This window comes from Mustela erminea, chromosome 14 (genome assembly GCF_009829155.1).
Source record: "Mustela erminea isolate mMusErm1 chromosome 14, mMusErm1.Pri, whole genome shotgun sequence".
NCBI classification, from domain to species: domain Eukaryota; kingdom Metazoa; phylum Chordata; class Mammalia; order Carnivora; family Mustelidae; genus Mustela; species Mustela erminea.
The window spans coordinates 25,526,476-25,546,788 of NC_045627.1; the positions used below are offsets into that span (position 1 = coordinate 25,526,476).

Here is a 20,313-nt window from a genome sequence, read left to right on the forward strand (position 1 = left end):
TTCTCACCACCACACCCCCCCCCCACCGCCGAGCTGGCTTTACAGTACCAGCCGGGCTGTTGTAGCTTCATTCATTCAGTGGGCGTTTCAGCGCTTCCTGGGGTCCGGCTCAAAGACTCCAGGGGCTTCCAGGTGTGAGGAGCAATCAGTCACGTGTTGAGAATTGGGAGGCCGTGGGGCCGTGGCTTGGGAGGCTACCTGCAATCAACTTCCTCCAGCTCCCATCCCGCATGGAAACAAGAATAGTAAAAACAAGCAGCTTCTTAGAAAATGCACCTTCAAAACATCCTTTGAGTTAATTCTAACCCCCCTCCCCAAATTTGGGCCCCTAAACCGCTTTTATAAAATATTTTGTAACTGACACTAATTGCAGACTGTAGGAGATAGAGAATAATCTTAGTATCTTTTCGAGTACATTTTTTTGAAGAAATAAGCCGCTTTGTTTCTCCTACTCAGCCCCTAGCGCGGGTTCCAGGGTCCTCAATGGATAACTGGCTCAAAAGCATTAGAAAGTGACGTACACGGAGAGCGAGGTGAGGTTCTAAAATAGGACTTGTCTGCCACTGGCATTTTATAATGAAAACTGGTCGTGGCCGAACTGAGCAAGAAAACTGTAAATAAAATCTTAGATACCTGATTCTGTCAAGTGTACTACCAGCACCTGTCCTTCGCCATAAGAAACCCGCACACCTGGAAAAGACTTAAATCTGGCCTGGAATCTCTATTCTCCAAGCCCTGCCCCAGGCTCCAGGACTCCGCCCCCTACGACTGCGCACACTCAGTTGCTACCACTCTAGGTCTCCCTACTTTCCCGCTGTCAAAATCCGGACTCAAGACTTTAGACTGGGACGCAGCTCCGCGCATGCTCAGCATCAACTAGAGTGGCAATACACACCGGCTCACGGCCAGCCGCGGCGCCTGCGCCGTAGCGGCCTGGAGTCGGTACGCGTAGGACGTTTCTCGAACCTTGACTCCGGGCCTCCGCAAGAACCTCTTTGTGCCTAGTGTCCTGTGCACACTCCTTGCAAGCGACGGCGCCATGAGTCTGACTTCCAGCGTACGAGGTGAAGTGGGGCCTGGGAGCGGGTGAGGCTGGAGGCCTGCGCACCGGTTGCAGCTTCCTCAGCGCCTCTCTGGGCTGTTAGTTACCGCTGCCCTGCGAGCCCGCCAGCCCTGTAACCTTGAGATGTAGAAGGGCAAGCGTAGGGCGGGCCTGCGGACTCCCTGGGCCAAACCAGGAAAGGGGGCGATGTCGATATGAATTGGTGATCTCTCCAGGCCTAAGGGGTACTGGGGCCATGGAAGCATCTACCCAAGTCTGGACCACGTTTTCCTTAACTAGCCGTGTCCTAAAACCTAACGATTCCGCCTCTAGCTTTTTTTTTCTTGTTCTCCCTTGAGACACCTCTGTTTTCTTAAATCACAGAGCTTGGAAAAGAGGAAAGGTTTTTTTTTTAAAAAAAAAAAAAAAAAAAAAAGAACTGCTCCCCCTTCTCAAGTTTAAATCACCGTGGAGTCAGACCATCAATTTTCTGCAACCCTGAAGCAATGCGTGACTAATCACATCTCAGTTTTGCACATTTTTTAAAGGAAAGAAACCCAATCCAAGACCTTCAGTTTTCCCAGGTTTTTTGTTGTTGTTATTGTGGGTTTTTTTTTTTTAATTTTCCTTTTTTTAATCCCTCTGGCAGTAGTCCAGGAGAGAGGATTGAAAACGGAGCTCTTTGAACTCTCGGCTTTCTCAGCCTTGCTTCCTTTGCTCTAGTCTGGCGTTTGGAAACAGGTCCAGTTAAAATTAAGAGATTTGCTATTAATCTATTAATGTAGAGATTCACATTATAACAATTCTTGGTGGTGGTAGAACTGTTAAATATAATACTGTGCACCAGTAATAAAATACTCTGCCCAGGTATATAACGCCACGCCTCATGGTTTGGTTACCTTTAACAATTGTAAAGTAAAAGTAAAGAGATTGTCCAGAAGCTAATTAAAAAGAGCCTTGTTGATTCATTTAGTAAATATTGAGCATCTAGAGTGCCCGGGTTCTGTAAAGGCTCTCTGTTTACCTGAGACCTAATTTTGTAATCTATTCTTTAAATTGGAGAATTTCATGTCTGTTTCTAAAAGTTACCTGGCAGAGTTAGGATGATAACCCATGACATTTTTAACTTACTAATGAAGTTTGTAGGAGGTGATTATTTATAAAACTTATTTCAAAGCATGCTCATCTTTAAATAGAGGTACCTTGGTGCTCTTAAAATAGCGATTTTTGTTTTTGTTTTTTAAAAAATCCAAGCCTGTATTTTCTCAGGAATAAAACTATTGTGTAAAATAAGATATCGTATGACTTGAGCCACTGATAATTTTATAGGAAGACAGTTTGCACTTTTGTGATATGGAAAGATGCCAACACGATTTTAAAATGTGGAGTCACTTTGTGTATTTTAAACCTAGGGTGTAGTGCCCATTGAAATGTGAAGTAAGTGAACCCTAGGACTCCTTCAGACTCCCTGCTGGCCAATCTTTCTTGCAATCGAGACAAGGGGTGGGGTGTGTGTGTGTGTGTGTGTGTGTGTGTGTGTGTGTGTTTTCAATCCAACCATAAGGGAATCCAAAGGAGACTTTCCCATTAGCTTGCTGTTTTGTGTGTGTGTGTGTGTGTGTGTGTGTGTGCAATCGAGACAAGGGGGGTGTGTGTGTGTGTTCAATCCAACCATAAGGGAATCCAAAGGGAACTTTCCCATTAGCTTGCTGTTTTGTGTGTGTGTGTGTGTGTGTGTAATCCAATCATAAGGGAATCCAAAGGTGACTTTCCTTGCTTTTTTCTAGGAATAGGAAATTGCTTGTTGAAGAGGGTTATCAGCTTCAGCTTGAAGTACTCAACTTTGTAATGAGAAGTGACTACTTCTTATTTCACTTAAAAGTGTAAAGTTTGTTAGGAGGACTGTGGGCAAAGGTCCAAAACCTTTGTAAATCACTTTATCCAGCACCTTCTTATCTTCTTCTCCAAACACAGTAGTTTGGCAAGGAAGGGACAGATAATATATTGGGAGTCCACCTTATAATATTTAGACCTCAAATTGTTCCCAATTTTTAAACCACACTAAAAAATCTGAAATTTTGATTTTTTAATTTGGGGAAGATGAATTGAAAAGATGTCTCTTCTCAACTAAATAGATTAATAATTATAAAGGGCTTAAAAATAGTATGTGCTTTGTAAGTATATGTTAAATAAAAAATAAAAGGGTGTTGCCTATGCATGTAGAATTCTTGTTTGTATTCAGAAGAAAAAGAATGGGTTGTGGGTTATAAATAAAATTAATAGGGATCAGGCCAGGACATAAATCTGGGCAAGTCAATGAGGATAAGTCATTGGAATTGAAATCCAGAGATCCTATTCAGTGATATGGTTCTTGATATACCTTGAGTGGGTGATGCCAACCTTTGTTTTTCCCTTATTGACATATAATCAACGTACTTATGCTGAATTTACTTTTTTATGTGATACCAGATACTATTAGTTTATTACAGTTTCTAACATTAAGCATCTTTCACTACAATGGAGTCCCCCATCTTTAGTGACCCCTCCTCAACCCAGTATATGACTATTAGGAAGTTTAGTATATGTGTTGCTCCTTGATACCTCTAAAAGTCATTGAATCTGCTCCTTTAGGTTATAAACAATAAATAAATATTGGGGGACATTAGGGACTATAGATGAAACAGGATTGGCAGTGAGTTTATCCTTGTTGGAGCTGAGTGAGGATAAATGGGAGTTCATTATAGTAATCCTTGTATATGTCTGAAGTGTTCCATAATAAAGTTTTATTTTTATTTTTTTAAGATTTTATTTATGAGAGAGCGCATATGTGAGTGCACAAGCAGGAAGTGCAGCAGGCAGGAGGAGAAGCAGACTCCCCGCTGACCAAGAAACCCCATGCAATTCAGGGCTCCATTCCAGCACCCTGGAATCATGACCTGAGCCGAAGGCAGATACTTAATTGACTCAGCGACCCAGGCATTCCTAAAGTTGTATTTTTAATATAAAGAAATGTTTAAGTCCCACACTTATACAGTAGGTTAAGATGAGGCCAAAGATAAGTCAATTGGTGTAAGAGCAATGTGATGGTAAAATAGATGGAGTTGCAAATTCAAATTAATAATCTGTTCTTTCTTCTTATTCAACTAACATTGAACACCACCTGTAAGCCAGGCGTTAAGAAAACAACTACCAGGCACAGCCTGCCGATTTGGGAGAGAGACCTTAGGGAGGGAAAGATTTAAACATAGTTCCCCTCCCCCTCTCCTGAGAAGAAAAGGACATTCTGATTCTGTGGCAGTTGACACTGGGGGAAAGAGGACAGTTTTGGACAGATAAGGGACTAAAGGAACAGAAACAGGGTGAGATTTCTAAGTTAAAATAATTTCCACAGTAGAAGAGAAAAGCTGGGGAATGGGTTATAAACAAGAGATTGTTTTCGATATCTGAATTATCCTGAGAGAAAACCAGTATTCTGCTATACAAATCAATGTTATACAATAGTAGACCAAGGGAAGAGTAAGAATGGAAAGGATTATTTAGAAATGTATTTCCTGTATTTTGTTCTTTATATTGGCTTATTCATTGTATTTGTAGAGAGAGAAAGCATGGTTAAGCAAGATTGGGAAGGGCGGGGTTTGATCTAACTGTAGGAATACTGTACCTTGAGAGATGTTTATAAGAGAAGGGAAGTGAGGGTAAAACCAGAGGCAGCAGTAGTGCTCAGTGCTTTCTGGACCCCAGTTAGGAAAGAATGTCTGAAAGGTGCCAGCTGAAATGTCTTTGAAAATTGGGTTTTAGTAAAGTCTCATTTTGCCTTTGAGCTTGTGTTTATTCTTAATAGAATATGCCCACTATCAAAAACTAAATGTTACTTAGGTTTTGTTGTTTTAATTTGTTTGTTATATTGGGTTTTCAGTTCTTTCTCTATTCTAATTGTTGACTTTTCAGGCAATCGTCATTCTTGCCTGTCTCTACAGTTTCCTTTTCCTTCTTTCCCCTAGAGTTGCCAGTGGCATCCACAGCTTTTTGCCAGGAAAAAAAGAAATATATATATATGATTCATTTATCATGAAATGATAAAACAGTAACATATTTCTTATTCTGGGAACTTTTACATTTGTTTCTATGAGATTAGAGAATTAGGTTTTTGGGTGGGGGGTGGAAATTCTTAAGAATTTATCTAGTCCTGATTCTAAAAAACCCACTGGAGCAAATGCAAAGCCATTTTCCTAGCACACATAGGGTACTATGACATTTATATAGGGTCATAAGTCACCTTTGTTAGGGGGCAGAGTAACACTGCATGTTTTGATTCCCTGTGGGGCAGCTACTTTTCAATAATATCTAGACTCAGTTTCCATTTCTTGATTTGCTATTGCCTCTTTTGTGTGTCAGTTATTCTGTCATTTATTCCACTGTCAAAAATTCCAGAGAGGTAAAGGTTTAAAAAAAAAAAAAAGTCACCGTATGGATTCAGTGGCTAATATGAGAAAAGAGAATAGAAGACTGTTTTGATGGTTAAGAAAGATTCTTTTGGCCTATTACGGTTTTCAGGTAGAAATTTCTATAGGATTTCTTTCTTACGTTGTGAGACAAATTAATCTTAACCAATTTTAGTTCTTTGGGTTTCAGGCCTTTTTGATATATGTAGGCACTATTAAAGCAAATCTGTTAGGGATTACTTCATAATTCACCTAAAAAGTAGGGTGTAACTAAGATTACACAATTTTTATTGTCTTAATTTATTCTTTTGGGGTATTTCCTCCTTTTAAGTTGATACTAAAGATAATATTTAAGCAAATACACTTGAATATATACTATGCATAGCAGTATTTTAGCCCATTTTGTGATACGTACATTAGCTAATCAGAGTGGCTTTCCATTAACTTAGAAGCAGATTGCTACAGCTCCTGCCGTGTCCCTTCTCATGGGAGTTCCATGGTAAATAATACATCAGAAAGGACTATCATGAACCAAGCTAGAAATCAGAGTGAACTTTCAGCCCTGTTTGGAATTGCTACAGGGTAATATCATGAAGCTGCACTAAAATTCAAGACCAATCTACACAAAATGTGTAGTTAAAAACGTTCTTTAGTGAGTCCAAAGTTTGAAGCTGTCAAATAACTTATTAACTTGTCTTAGTCATGTAGCCCCTGGGAAGGACATAATGTTAATGTTTATTTTAAAAGGATTTTAGCAAGGAGGAATAGAAATATTGTGGGAAGGAAAACTATTTTGTAAAGAATACTGTAGTTGAAAGTAGAATCCAAGGAATGAGTTAAAAGAGAGGACCCAAGATAAAAGGAACTAAGTGTGAGAATGGTTGTTCCTTCCCATTATAGTTTTGTAAGAATGAGCTCCAGTTTAATGTAGGGCACTCTTAGGAAGGGTGATTAATCACAAATAAGAAATTTGACTCAATAGTGCAAATAAGCCATACAGTTAATTATTCATTATATGTTTTTATTTGTTCTTGGAATGTGTTTTTTGTACTTATCTCTCTAGAGCTTTATTTGATAGTCTGGGAACTTATTACAAACACAGAGAAGATCTGACTCAGGAAGTGCTGGGAAGCAGTCCAGTGTGTTTATCCTGACCCCTGTTCAACTTCTTCCTGCAGTTCACTCCATGCTGGGAATAGACAACTCTCCTCTGAGGCTGAGGCTAACCAGACTATGCAGAACTTTCTACTCTCCAACATTCTGTGGAACTGGGGTAGTTAAGTGCTTGGGTTTCTAAGGGCTGCTTGAAAAGCTACATGAAAAGAATAAGTAGATGGTCTGTTAGTCAAGCAAATAATTGAGTAGAAAAATGTCATTAAATTTTAAAATGACGTTTGTAGGGAATTCAAATCATCATCCACTGGTGGGTAATGGAAATTTAGACTTTATTGAGAATATAACTGTAATTATATTCATGTTTTCTCTGAAATAAGAAATTAATACATTCTGATTTAATACATTCTGCCCTTCTCTAATGAGAAAGCACTTTGAAATTTAAAAAACAAAAACAAAAACTTTTGAGTGACGGAATCCCAGAATCCTGCTGGATATATTTCTTTGAATGTTTAAGGGCAGCTTTGTTTTATTTGTCCTTTTGTTTGTTTTTTTCTCTTCAGATACCAATGCTGTTTGTGGTTATGCACTTTAAAATCACTAAAGGACCTACTATTTAAATGAATTCTGATGAGTCAGTTTGTTAACATAATCACCTCCTGATTTTTTGGGTGGGGGTAGTCTTTATAATCTGAATTTTTTTATCAGGTTTTTTTTTTAAGCAGTAGGTATCTTCAGGTTTACATTTTATTTTAAATCTATGAACACTTTAAAAATTATTATTAAACATCATTTTTTTCTTTTTTCTTTTCTTTTCTTTTTTTTTTTTTAAGATTTCCTCTATCTCAATTTAGCTATCATCTTTCAATAGAAAATACGCAATAGCCTCAGTAAAGGCTGGGGAAAATCTTAACAAGAATTGTTACACCATTGTGTTGTGATTATTTTGTTAACAGTAAAAATTTTTGACTGTCGGAATGCTTAACTCAAAAACTAGATTTCCTGAACATATCATATTAGTAAAAATACACATTATTAGTTTATATTTTGGTTTTGATGATTATTCCTGTTTTCCTTCCCTGCTCTAGTTGAATGGATCGCAGCAGTTACTATTGCTGCTGGGACAGCTGCAGTTGGTTATCTAGCTTACAAAAGATTTTATGTTAAAGATCATCGCAACAAATCTATGGTAAACCTTCACATCCAGAAAGACAACCCCAAGATAGTACATGCTTATGATATGGAGGATTTGGGAGATAAAGCTGTGTATTGCCGTTGTTGGAGGTCCAAAAAGGTGAGGAAAACAAATCTTTTATGTTAGTGCCATCTTTAATGTAACATTTCTTTTTAAACTATTCTGTCAAACATGTATCACTAGATATTATTAGGATATCTCTTCATCTTTTTTTTTTTTCATTTGTAAGTAATCTCTGTGCCCATCATGGGGCTTGAACTCACAACCCTGAGATCAAGAGTCACCTGCTCCAATGACTGAGCCAACCAGGCTCCCCTTTTCTTTCTTTCTTTTTTAATGCATTCTGTTCTTCTCTGTTTTTCATGTTCTCTTCATGAGTATATTTCCTAAAATGTATAACTATTATGCAGTAAAATTGCGTTATTCCCTTACTGAGTTCAGGTGAGTGTAACTGTATTCTTGACCAAGAAGAGAAAAAAAAAAAAATCCCTTTATTTATTCTTAGGATTTCCTCCCCAAGTGGATCTTTGCCTCCACTTTCCCAGGAAAGAGAGTATGCAGCCTAAAACACAGAGAAACACAGAAGGGTAGATTCTTTTCTTGAGCTTTTTAAGTTCCTGAATTCTAGGACAAGTTTTAGAAAATTCAGGAGAAACTTGGAAAACGATCCTTGAAAATTTCTTATCTGATAAATATATTAACACTGTATCTAAGCTTTCTTTAAGCTATAGCTCCTGTAATTAAATACATAACAGGATTTTTTAAATCTTCTTTTGTGATAATTACATTTCATCAAGTTCCATTTGGAACTCTTATCTGTGATACCTGCAGCTTTTAGACAGTGATGACAGGTAGTGAGGTGAAGATGGTAAATCCTTTCCTAAGGTCATCTTGAAAAGCTTCATACATTGAATGTGATGTATTGTAAGAAATATGGTGAGTGTACTGCCACTATTTGTATTTAAATAAGATGGATTTCACCAAAGATGATACTATAACACTTAATAGACAATAGGGCACCTGGGTGGCTTAAGCATCCGCCTTCAGCTCAGGTCGTGATCCCAGAGTCCTGGGATTGAGTCCAGCATCAGGCTCCCTCCTTAGGGAGCCTGCTTCTCCCACTCCTCTCCCTGCTTGTGTTATTTCTCTCTCTCTGTCAAATAAATAAATAAAATCTTTAAAAAAAGAAAGAAAATAGACGATAAAAATTATTTATCTGTTTTTGAAAGCACCTGTCAGGGACCATCTCTTTCCACAGTGGGAAACCATTATCACAAACTGTTTATCAAATAAGGAAGACGTCACAATCTAGGTACTAGAAAGTGTATTCTAACTCTCTTCACCAATAAAATGATGATGTATAATCCAGTGATACATTGCGGGATAATGTCATTGTATTTGAAACTACTTGATGAACATATGGAATGTGAAAAATTAGTAGTTCCATTACAGGTTGTACCTTGAAAAGAACAGTGTTCATTTGGTATGTAGGATTATTTATAAGTACTAGTGGGGTTGCTAGAAAATAATCCTCAGTAATATTCTGTAGACCAGACCTGGTTTGTATTTTAAAAATTATGCTCATTATAGGTTTTATTCTGCTGTTGATCACCAAAATATACAAAACAATGCCTTTAGAAATTCAGGAATCTTAAGTCAGTTTAGTAGTTCTTTAGTCAATGATCATTTAGTGTCTACTATATACGTATTAGAAAAGTTAAATTGTAACATACCAAGTATCATAAATGTGTACAGTAGACTCAGTGCTTTAAATAAAAGAAAGGGCTTACACTGTGGGCTAGAATTTTCTAGGATAGCGTAGTGATATACATGGGAGTTAAATTGCCCTTGGAAAGTGTGATGGTATTTAAATAAACTACCAGTTTGGGGGAAGTCTTTATTAAAATCTGTATGAAAGGACTCAAGTGAGCCAAGTGGTGGGATCAATAAAGAATCTAGTCTGGTCACTGCTCTTCCATCCCCCCAGGAATAAGTCCAAATTGAGGAGAGTCTTAAGTACCTTTGCGAGGAGTTTGTGCCTGCAGACATGGGGAACTTCTTGTCAGGAATTTCCAAAGTTATGAGACTTATGCGAGAGTGATAGCTCTAGGAATGGAAAAGAATGAACCCATAGAGGAAACATTTTGAGGGAAGGATAAGCTTAATGCACTGACTGATTGATAAGGGAGATTGGTGGAGAAAAACTGAAACTAATTAAAGAATTTAAACCTGTTGTATTAGAAGAGATGGTGCTGCTAACAGAAATAGGACTTCCAAGAAGAAAAGCTGATTTTCTAGAAAGGTGACAAGGAATTCAATTCCAAAGTGAATTTGAGGTGACATTTGAATGGAAATGTTCAGCAGATAATCTGAAATGTGGGTCTAAGGCTGAGATATCAGGTTTGGAGATAGAAATCAGCAAAACTGAGGAGTTAAACGTAAGAATGCTTATGTTTAAGCATTAAGAATGCTTAAGAAGATCCGTGATGCAGATAAAAATCAAGCATGAAATCTTGGGGAATTTTTTGCATTTTGGAATGAGGAATAAGAGCCAAAAAAGGAGATGAAATGGGCCAGAGTCAGAAGAAAACTGGAACTTTCTCCTTTCCATTATGAAGCCATGATATTCTTAAAGACTTGGCTATAAACATAGGCTTGTGTAAAGACAACTAGGTCAGTATTATAGTATGAGTTGCATTAAACAATTAGGCAATTGACCTTTTGTTGTCATTTCAACAGAATAATTAGAATAGAAGCTATGCTGTGTCTAAGTGGGTTAACGTGTGAATTACTAAAAGTGAAATGCTAAGAGTCTGAGTCTGAGTATATGTTAAAATTTCAGTAACTTTCATAGTAAATAGAAAGGAAAAGAAAGATGACTGCTTGAGTGAAATCTAAAGCGTAGATTTGGGGTTAAGTAAGGGGTGTTTGCCTTGGTTGGATTTTCCCAGAGGGTACAATAAAAGCAAATAGGAACGTATGAGGACTAAGATCTTAAGTATATCAGGAAGAATCATAAATGGACACAAGCTACTGGTTTAAATGTTTATTAGACTTTATAATTCAACAAAACATTCTGGGATTATTTTTTCATCACACAGTCTCCAGATTCTTAAACCAGAGATGGTCATTTCCCATAAATAGACATCAAGGAAAGGAATGACAGACCAGTGAATTTATTTCCCGTTTTCTCTTTTTTTAAAGCTTATCTTTTATGTTGTTAGTGATCCTCTTTGCATCTAGTATTTGTCAGTTCTGAATTTTCACTGAATTTTAGGAACTTTTTATTCCCACATGAATCAGTTAAGAATTCACTTTGAATTTTATTCTTCTTAATGGATGTTCTTATTCTTCTGATATCTTTGGAAACTCCCCCATTCTGGAGGTATGTAAGGTTATCACAGAAGTGCCAACTCACACATTTCTCTACCAGTGTACAAAAGACTTTAATTAATACCTTTGGCTGTATTGAGTTCATAATCAGTAATTTTTTTTTCTTCATATAAACCAGTTGTGTTTATAATGCAACAAAATGAAAACACCTTTCTACTTATCTCAGAAAAGTTATATATGATACAATCTTTAATTCTGTTCTGATTCATTCTTAAGGTACAATCACTAGTGTAGCCCATTGTGTGGGTTTAACATTTTTGAGTGGTTTTCTCAGGCCTAATGAATCCTCTCTTAGCAGTGTGCAGAAATTACATTTTTAAATATGCCTTGTTTGTCCTCTCCCCCCACCCCCAAGGATTGGTATGCCGTCTGCTGTTTCAGAAACATGGTTATTTCATCATATTTCACAAAAGGGCTATCCATATGTGACAGGAGAAAGAAAGGAGGCAATAGAGAAGTGACTGTGGGAAAGATAGTGTTTGAGACAGTGCTGTCTTGAAAGAGGTGGAAGATGAGAGTGGGAGTTCAAATGTGAAACTCAGGAAGGAAGAGAGAGCTTTATTTTAGAAATAAGAAAGTGAGAGGACTTTAATGTTAGAGAGAAGAGTATGCAACATAGTCTTGCTAGATTGCCACCCTACCCCCACTCACCTGAGTTGTGTTTTGGCCATCTAGGAGGCAGGAGAGAGTTTGAACAAGGACAGTAGATGCACACACACTAAGAAATAAGAATAGAGGAAAGGTGTGCCAGTTACTGTCAGGAACTCAAATGAAGTTGAAATGCAACTGAACATATTGTGTAGAATCATCTTGTTTCATTTACAACTTCAGGATTTTAATTAGGTCTTTTGTTAGTGGTGTGTTTTTGTTTTAGGTTGTGTGTGTCTGTGCCTTACGGAAGTCTCCAGCCTATTAATGGTTTGGAAGAGAGTGCATGGAGTCTGAAACAAAATTCTGAGTGACGGTTACATAGCTTGACCAATCCACATAAGGATAGTCTTATAAAATCTTAATTTCTCTTAATATATTTTACTACTGTCTTACATTTTACTTAAAGTAAGTCGCTAAGAATGGAATAAAATGTTGTATCCTCTCAGATTATGTCAGATCTTACTGCTTTTCTTTCTCAACCAAAGCAAGACTATTTCTCAGAGTTTATGGTAGTCAAAATGGCCCCCGGCAACTTCCTTGGGAAATACATTTCAAACTCATAAAAAATACAAAGTTTGGAGAAGGAAAATAATTTGTTTTAATTGTTGCAGATAAAAAAGGTGAGGATCATTTATTTATTTTTATCTTGAAATACCCAAAAACCAGAAACATAACTTGAGATTAAAGCCTTTAAAAAGAAGCAAATCTTGGGTATTTTATGAAGACTGATGATGTTGCTAGCTTTCTAAATGAAAAGCAAGAATCTCTAGGCCTTTTTTGGTTGACCCTAATCATTCTTTAAGCCTCTTCTCTAAGTCCTCTCTTCTCTAATTTTAAAAATATGTGGGATTTGTAGTTTACTAATTGGGTTAACAAATACATGATATTTTCTGGACATACAGGAAGTTCAGCCAATTCAGTTTGCAAGCTTTTCTCCAGAATTTGTTAATAATAACAAACACTGGCATGTTAGATTTTAGAATCACTCATGAGCTAAACTTTTTTCCATCGGTTATTTAGGTTTTACTTTTAAATATTGATGACTGCGTGAATTAAATACACCCTTTGTGGGGTTTTTTTGTTATTTCATCTCTTTGCTTGACTGTTTAACAAATTTCAAATCTTCAGTGAAAGGGTATTTTTTGTTTTTGATATATAATTGCATTAATACAAAAACTACTATACTTCCTAGATTACATTTGAAAGTATACACATATTTTCTTTCTCTCCTATAGAAAAGTTAAAAAATAGAACAAGACACTTCCTGAAAAACATAAATACTGTTACATAATTTACAATTTGAATTTTTTTTTAATTTTTTCAATGTATTTATTTTCAGAAAAACAGTATTCATTATTTTTTCACCACACCCAGTGCTCCATGCAATCCGTGCCCTCTATAAATACCCACCACCTGGATTTTAATGCCATGTAATTGACATTCATATTGAGAATCATGAATTAATTTCAATAAATATATCCCATTTATATGTGTAGTGTATTCTTAAGAAATTGCTAATCCGGTCCTGTAGTAACTCATCTTGGTCCTGGTTGGCGGGGGGGGAGTTTAGTTTTTTTCATTAACTTAAAGTGAAAACTCTGATGAGTAAATATGAAAGTACCTAATCTTCACATGAAGTTTGGGAGAAGTTTCTGCCCTAAGTCAGTAATTCCTGAGATTAATAAAGTACTATTAAAAGATATCTGTGTCTCTGAACAAAATGATTTTTAATGCTTAGTTTACATTTTAAAGTCATAAAAGCTTTATATATTATGAAAGGATGAAAGTTTTTTGAACAAATAGCCAGAATCTACTGTTCGCTGCTTTTTTTTTTTTTAATATTTTATTTATTTATTTGACAGAGATCATAAGTAGGCAGAGAGGCAGGCAGAGAAAGAGGAGGAAGCAGAGAGCCGGATGTGGGGCTTGATCCCAGGACCCTGGGATCATCACCTGAGCCAAAAGCAGAGGCTTTAACTCAATGAGCCACCCAGGTGCCCCTGTTCGCTGCTTTTTAAAGAAATATTTTTTCTTTTAAAACAGGAAACAGACAAATTTCTGTTTCTAGGCATACCTAGATTATCATATAAAAAGTATATTCTCATCTTAGATATATGGCTTTCTTAACCTTTTATAAGATGTTCTTTGTAGATTTCTCTGTAGATTTCTCTCCTGTTCTTGATTCTATATAGAGAGGGAGATAATTTTTGAACATGTATTATTTTTCTAGAATTTTTCAGTATTTTCAAAATGAGATTCAAAAAGAAAGAAACATGCTATTTCAGTAAGTTATTTAAGGCTTTTCTATTTTAAATACTTTATATTTTAGAAATACATTTTATAATCTGTATATGTAAAACTGTTCAGTAACATGTTTTGTGTGTGCTGTTTATAAAAAATGGAGTCTTTTACAATGTAAATTTGTATTCTCACTGTAAAATCATCTGTGTTTGTTTATTAAACGTATGTCACCTTGAAATGCTGATCTCTGCTATAGGGTACATTTTAGTTTGATTTTTGTGGATTGTTATGGCCTCTTATCCATGCCAAGAAAAAAATGAGAGCTTTGATTGATTGTTTTTGTTGTGAGGACTTGTTTTTAACAGGAATATACTGTGTACCATATCCTATTGAGGAAAGAAAGAGGAAAAGAGGAGGGGAGGGAAGGAGAAAGGAAAGAAGAAAAGAAAGCGTTACATACATTGCATCGATGTTGCCATCTACCCCAAGATAGAATTTTTACCTGGAAATATTAGATATGCTCGTACCTTGACTTTTGCTGTAAATTTTAACTAATTTACTGTATCTTGGAATTATATACAAATAGTAAAATTAAAATTGAATTTCTTTAACATGATATTTTAATCTTAGAATAGACACTTCTAATGTCAGAGTTGAAGATTATATACCCTATTGTCTGTTTTCAGGTATCTAAAATTATACTGCCTCCACTGTGAGTAATGAGGCAATTTTAATCTTAAGGCTAAGATCCCAGTCATCTAAATTGGCCTCTTCAGTGCAATAGTTAGTGTACCTTAAACCAAACAGTGACTCTAGATTCTAGAATGTTAGGTACACTTCAGACATCAAGAATAAAACGAAGATGCTAGCTATCATTATTTAATGTGAAATAGAAAAAAAAGGTATAAATATAGAAGGAAAGAAAAAAATAATTTACTAGTAATTGGAACTTCTAAGTGTAAAATCCTGAGGAGACACGTAAAACATTGTTGAATTCCTATTTTTGTCATTTAACAGTAGGAAGGCTGTACCTGCAAAAACTGTTGATAATATATAAGTAGTTAGGTATGAAAATATACCTAATTATGATAACTATAAAATATGTAAGACAGAAATAATGTTATCAGAGTATGCATGAGACCTTAAGATGAGGATTCCAAGAGAAATTAAATAGTACTTGGCAAAAAAAAAATTCTCAGGTTTATCTGGAAGAAAAATTGGCAAAGTTTAATAAAGATAGGTAGAGAATAAATAAGAAAAGTCTAACAAGAATAATTTGAAGGAAACCTAGCTCTACCAAATAGTGAAGCATATTTTAAACATCGTTATTACCCCAGCAGAGTAGATTGATGAGTATGATAATGTAGAATCTATAAATAGGCATTTTTACAGGTACAACTTACTTTGTAAAATTAGGAATAAAGGTGTAACAATTGTACAAACTCTATTAATATTGAAGCAACAGGATCTTAGAACATCATTTTGTAAAGTGTGTTCTGTAGAACACTATGATAATAGATATCAGAGTTAAAAGCGTCCATGGCAGGGGTACCTCGGTGGCCCAGTGAGTTAAGTGTCTACCTTCGGCTCAGATCATGATTTCAGGGTCCCGGGATCGAGCCCTGCCATCAGGCTCTCTGCTCAGTGGGGAACCTGTTCCCCCCACCCCACCCCCCTGCCTGCCTCTCTGCCTACTTGTGATCTCTCTCTCTGTCACATAAATAAATAAAATCTTCAACAACAACAAAAAAAGCATCCATGGTTCAGTCAGCCTGGGAAATTTTGAGCTAAAATTGTATTTTTTAATAACAGGACTTATTTTAAAAATGTATGCTACAAATCAAGAGAATTATATGATATGTTTTTTAAAACATAATGAAACCAAATCAGTACATTTGTTAGGACTTCTTTGGAGCACACTGACAGGCACTGTTAGACATTTACTTCTGGGGGTGCCTGGGTGACTCAGCATTAAGCGTCTGCCTTCTGCTCAGGTCATGATCCCAGGGTCCTGGGATTGAGCCCCGCATCTGACTCCCTTCTCAGATGGAAGCCTGCTTCTCCCTCACCCGCTCCCCGTGCTTCTGTTCCCTTTCTTGCTGTGTCTCTGTCAAATAAATAAAAGTAAAATCTTTTTAAAAAAGGAAAGAAATTTACTTCTGGGGTGCTTGGGTGGCTAAGTGGGTTAAGTGTCTGCCTTCGGATCAGGTAACGGTCATGGGGTCCTGGGATCTAGCCCCACATCCGGCTCCCTGCCCAGTGGGGAGTCTGCTTCTTCCTCTCCCACTCCCCCTGCTTGTTTTCCTGCTCTTGCTATCTTTCTTTGTCAAAATAATTAATTAAAAGAAATTTACTACTGTCACGTTTCTACCACTGAATCCCAAAATGTCAGTTATATTTAAAATGTGAAATCATGTAAAGAAATTTACTCTAGGAGAAAGATGTCTCCATGAAGAATGTTAAAAAGGGAAATACTGGCATGTTTGTATGAAACTAATAGGAAAGTAACGTGAAAAAATTAGCAAAAAACCGTTTGGGAAAAATTGCTGCAAAGATGATCAACAAAGGGATAACACACAAATTGATTCTAAACAAATGAACTGAGGCTCTAAATGGACATAGTTCACTAGATGGGGAATTGTAACTGTAACATATAAACAGGGAAATGATACTAAGCATCCATGAACAAATACCACAAAATGCAGTTAGTCATCTGCATTATCCACAAGTTGATTTCTTCCTTCTGCTTGGTGTTTATACTTCAAATATGCTCTTTAAGAATACTTATATAAGGTGGGCTAAGAAAATCGTTTTATTGAGAGTTGATGTGTGTTATATATATATTTAAGCATCACCCCCACTCTGCTAAGCTAATAGTCATTTTGCAATTAGACATTGACATTCTCTCTTTTTCTAGTTCCCATTCTGCGATGGATCTCACACAAAACACAATGAAGAGACTGGCGACAACGTGGGACCTCTGATCATTAAGAGAAAGGAAACTTAAATAGACAGTTTTGACACTGCAAACAAACTTAGGATGTTTTCTGATTGTTTAATTAGAATGACTACGACTTCTGTCTAATTCGCCTCCCCTGGGTCCTAGATGTGGTCTCTTGGAAACTGCAGCTTTCATATTCATGGCATTTGCCTTACTTGTTGAACCATTGTGGTGCACATTTGTTAAAACGTAAAAAGGAAAAAGTAAAAACCAACTTCATGGCTTGTGGGTTATTTTGGTCTTGTAAGGATCCGTTTCTTTATGTTTAAAGTAATTATATTAGAATATAGTTCTGTATTAAAGTTACCATTAAATTATTGTCAAAATCCTGTATATGCAGGTTGTACTTACAAGTTTCAAAGAAAACTACCACCTTTTAATATTACTTAGTTAACCTAGAAAGTAAACTGGGTGTGATTAAGGTATATTAATCTCTTAATATAGGAAAAACCTGTTACGACCATGATTCTCTACTTGACAGAGACGATGACACTGAGAAAATATAGCTTCTATATTTTCATAGTTTTTAATCAAAATGAACTTGGAATGTTATTCTGCTTAATTATAAGTGGGCTGGGCCTAAAATAAAAGGGCACAGTAGCTTCTTTATTCATTTTCATGTGTATTTAATTGACCCATTAAAGGAACCAGTACTGGAAATTTAGATCAAAGTGATATTAGATTTAAAGTAGTCATGAAGAAGGTCTTAAAATGTTAATATTCCAGGGTTCTATTCCAAGAAGTGGCACTTGAAGCAGGAACATTGAAAGATTTGGAACACATGATGTCAAGCCTCTTGAACAGAAAGCCACACATCCATGACAGAAATAGTAGTCACAAAGCTAGATCAAAGGCACAGGTAGATTTTATTTCCTACTCTCGAAAATCAGGCACATGCATATTTCTAGTAAAGAAACTTGGGAGGAAAAAAACAACTACATTCTATTAAATTACATGATCTTAAAAGCAAAAATTTGAAGACAAGTTTTTGTTTATATAATATTTTTCAAAGACTCAGAAATATTGCATTCATTCCTGATTCAGGAAAAAAAGTGAAAACTGAAAATAATTAGGAGCAATAAAAATATTAAGACAGGAGTAGTTAATGGGTGAATTTTTAGAGATTAGTTCTTTGGGTTTTATGGATTAGAAGGAAAAGCCAGGACAGAATATATATGTAATACAAACAACTTGACAAAGGTAACAAAAATATTCTTACCATTTCTTTTAGTCTACTTGAATTCTCAGTAGTAGTCAATAACAAGTTTCTATATGCCAAAACCCAGAATTACCATGGAAGTCACAGGAATCAAACCAGATATTAGCATTCCTATATTTCATGTATGATCAGTGATATTTTTTTAAATGTACAATTTTGTGTATTACAGTAGGTAAAGTTCTTACCAAAATTGTGTATACTGATAGTAAGCAGCCTATATGACTTAATACGGATGTGTCTTAAAGGCACATCTTAAATATACAATGTAAAATACTACAAACCCTGATTCTGCCTATCAGTTTCTTAAGGTGAATTTCTTTCCTTAACTCTGCTTCCTGTTTTAAGTATGAGCGGGTCTGCAAAAGAAGCATCATGCTTTTAAAGGTTGATTGTTTTAAGGAAAAAAAAAAAATCCATGAACTCCTGGTTTCTGATAAAGGGGCATCCCTTTAACACACTAAACTGTATTTTTAATTTTAAATTTGAAATTACACTATTGGTCATGCGTTTGTATAGCTATGGGGGGGGGGGGATTAGTGCCAATTCTCAAAACTATTTTGCAAAGGAATAAGACTATGTGTACGTTTATGGTGGAATTAGAGGTGATCGCCTAATTGAAATGCAGATCTACTGTAGAATTTTGTTAGTCCAAAATAATTAGATAAGTGTATCCTCAGGGTCATGGTAAAAATTTGTTTCATGCTCTTGAACTAGAATTCCTTTAGAATATTAAGACTTTCCTGTTACTTATCCTAAAAAAGTTAAGTGGGTGTGGTTAAATTAATGTAATGTTTTAACACAAAAATCACTGAGTGCAAATACTGTTCTCATTAAGCACCGCAAAGTATCTGATTGCTTTTTTTTTTTTTTTTTTGAGAAGTCAGGCAAATTGGGTTCCCCAACACCACCACTATCTTTTTTTCTCTATACATTAATGTTCCAGTGATTTCCAAAATAGGATTCCATGCTAAGTTGAGAGTTTCTAATGTTAGGAAGAATCTTGTTTTGCAGTGATTGAAAGTGACACTCCTCTGTTAGTACAACAGACATTTATTAAGCATCTTCCATAGACCATGCACTTAAGAATGAAACATTTTGGATAATTAAAAGCTTACAGATAAGATTATATCATTTATGATATAGGTTACATAATTATAATTTATGATTTGGGGTTTTCCTTATAATATATATGGCTGCGTATAACAAGTCTTTATACTACAAAGTAAGTGGATTTAAATTTTCATTAGTTAGGAAGGATTTGGGTTTGGTTTGGTTTGGTTTGGTTTGAAGATAAACATTGATTAAGGTTCCTAATCAGCAACATGTTTAGTGATTATGTTTCTGTGAGAGTGTATTACCTACTAGTTGTCGGAAGCTATGCTTCCTCTCTGAGTTTAACACAAGCTGATTTCAGACAAAGCCACTCACCTTTCAGCCTCTATTTAAAATGGTTGGAGAAAATGGGATTTTAGGTAATTTATTTGCAAATTTTAGGACAACCCTAAATTTTCAGCATCCAGAAGGGGGAAAAAAAGTAAAAGGCTGATAGGTAGCTTGAATTTAATTCTTATTATAAGATCATTCCAACTTTTGTGGTATTGAAATATCCTTTTATGAAATGTTGATAGTATTATTAGTTGCTTTAAAGTATCCTTACTTGGCAAAATAAAAAGTTGACAGCTCTGTATTGGTCCCCACTTTTTTTTTTTTTTAACTACATGAAATCTGGAAACCTGGGAAACACTAACTCGTGATCCTATCTAAAGTTCTGGGACTTACTGTTTTATTAGGATATTAAAACAATATAGTTTTATTCATTCTGATAGTTTATATATTTGAAAATTTTCACATGATTACAGTGTGTTGAGGTTTCATGCAAAGTAAATTTATAAGAAATCATTTTTTTTAAGAATGAATTTTTTTCTAAGATTTTATTTTATTTGTTTGACAGCACAAGCAGACAGAATGGCAGGCAGAAGCAGGCTCCCTGCTGAGCAGGAAGTCTGACACTGGGGC

At 35.8% G+C, this 20,313-nt stretch overlaps 1 protein-coding gene across 2 annotated transcripts; it reads left to right on the forward strand.

Moving 5' to 3' along the window:
• The first annotated feature begins 828 nt into the window (after positions 1 to 828).
• CISD1 (CDGSH iron sulfur domain 1) lies at positions 829 to 19,982 on the forward strand. 2 transcript variants are annotated; one of them, XM_032312327.1, is made up of 4 exons: positions 4,145 to 4,401; positions 6,663 to 6,757; positions 7,686 to 7,891; positions 16,995 to 19,982. In XM_032312327.1, exons 2-4 carry the CDS (start codon positions 6,718 to 6,720, stop codon positions 17,082 to 17,084), a joined length of 336 nt encoding a protein of 111 aa, XP_032168218.1. In that variant the 5' UTR covers positions 4,145 to 4,401; positions 6,663 to 6,717; the 3' UTR covers positions 17,085 to 19,982. The 2 variants fall into 2 exon arrangements, with proteins under 2 accessions (XP_032168219.1, XP_032168218.1); XM_032312328.1 differs by lacking the exons at positions 4,145 to 4,401; positions 6,663 to 6,757 and adding an exon at positions 829 to 1,064.
• The last annotated feature ends 331 nt before the right edge of the window (positions 19,983 to 20,313 follow it).

Excerpts from the sequence above, each read along its gene's own strand:
- CISD1 (XM_032312327.1), top strand. The coding sequence starts at position 6,718 with ATGCAGAACTTTCTACTCTCCAACATTCTGTGGAACTGGG. Across the intron at positions 6,758-7,685 it reads CAACATTCTGTGGAACTGGG|TTGAATGGATCGCAGCAGTT; the intron begins GTAGTTAAGTGC and ends TCCCTGCTCTAG. Across the intron at positions 7,892-16,994 it reads GTTGTTGGAGGTCCAAAAAG|TTCCCATTCTGCGATGGATC; the intron begins GTGAGGAAAACA and ends CTCTTTTTCTAG.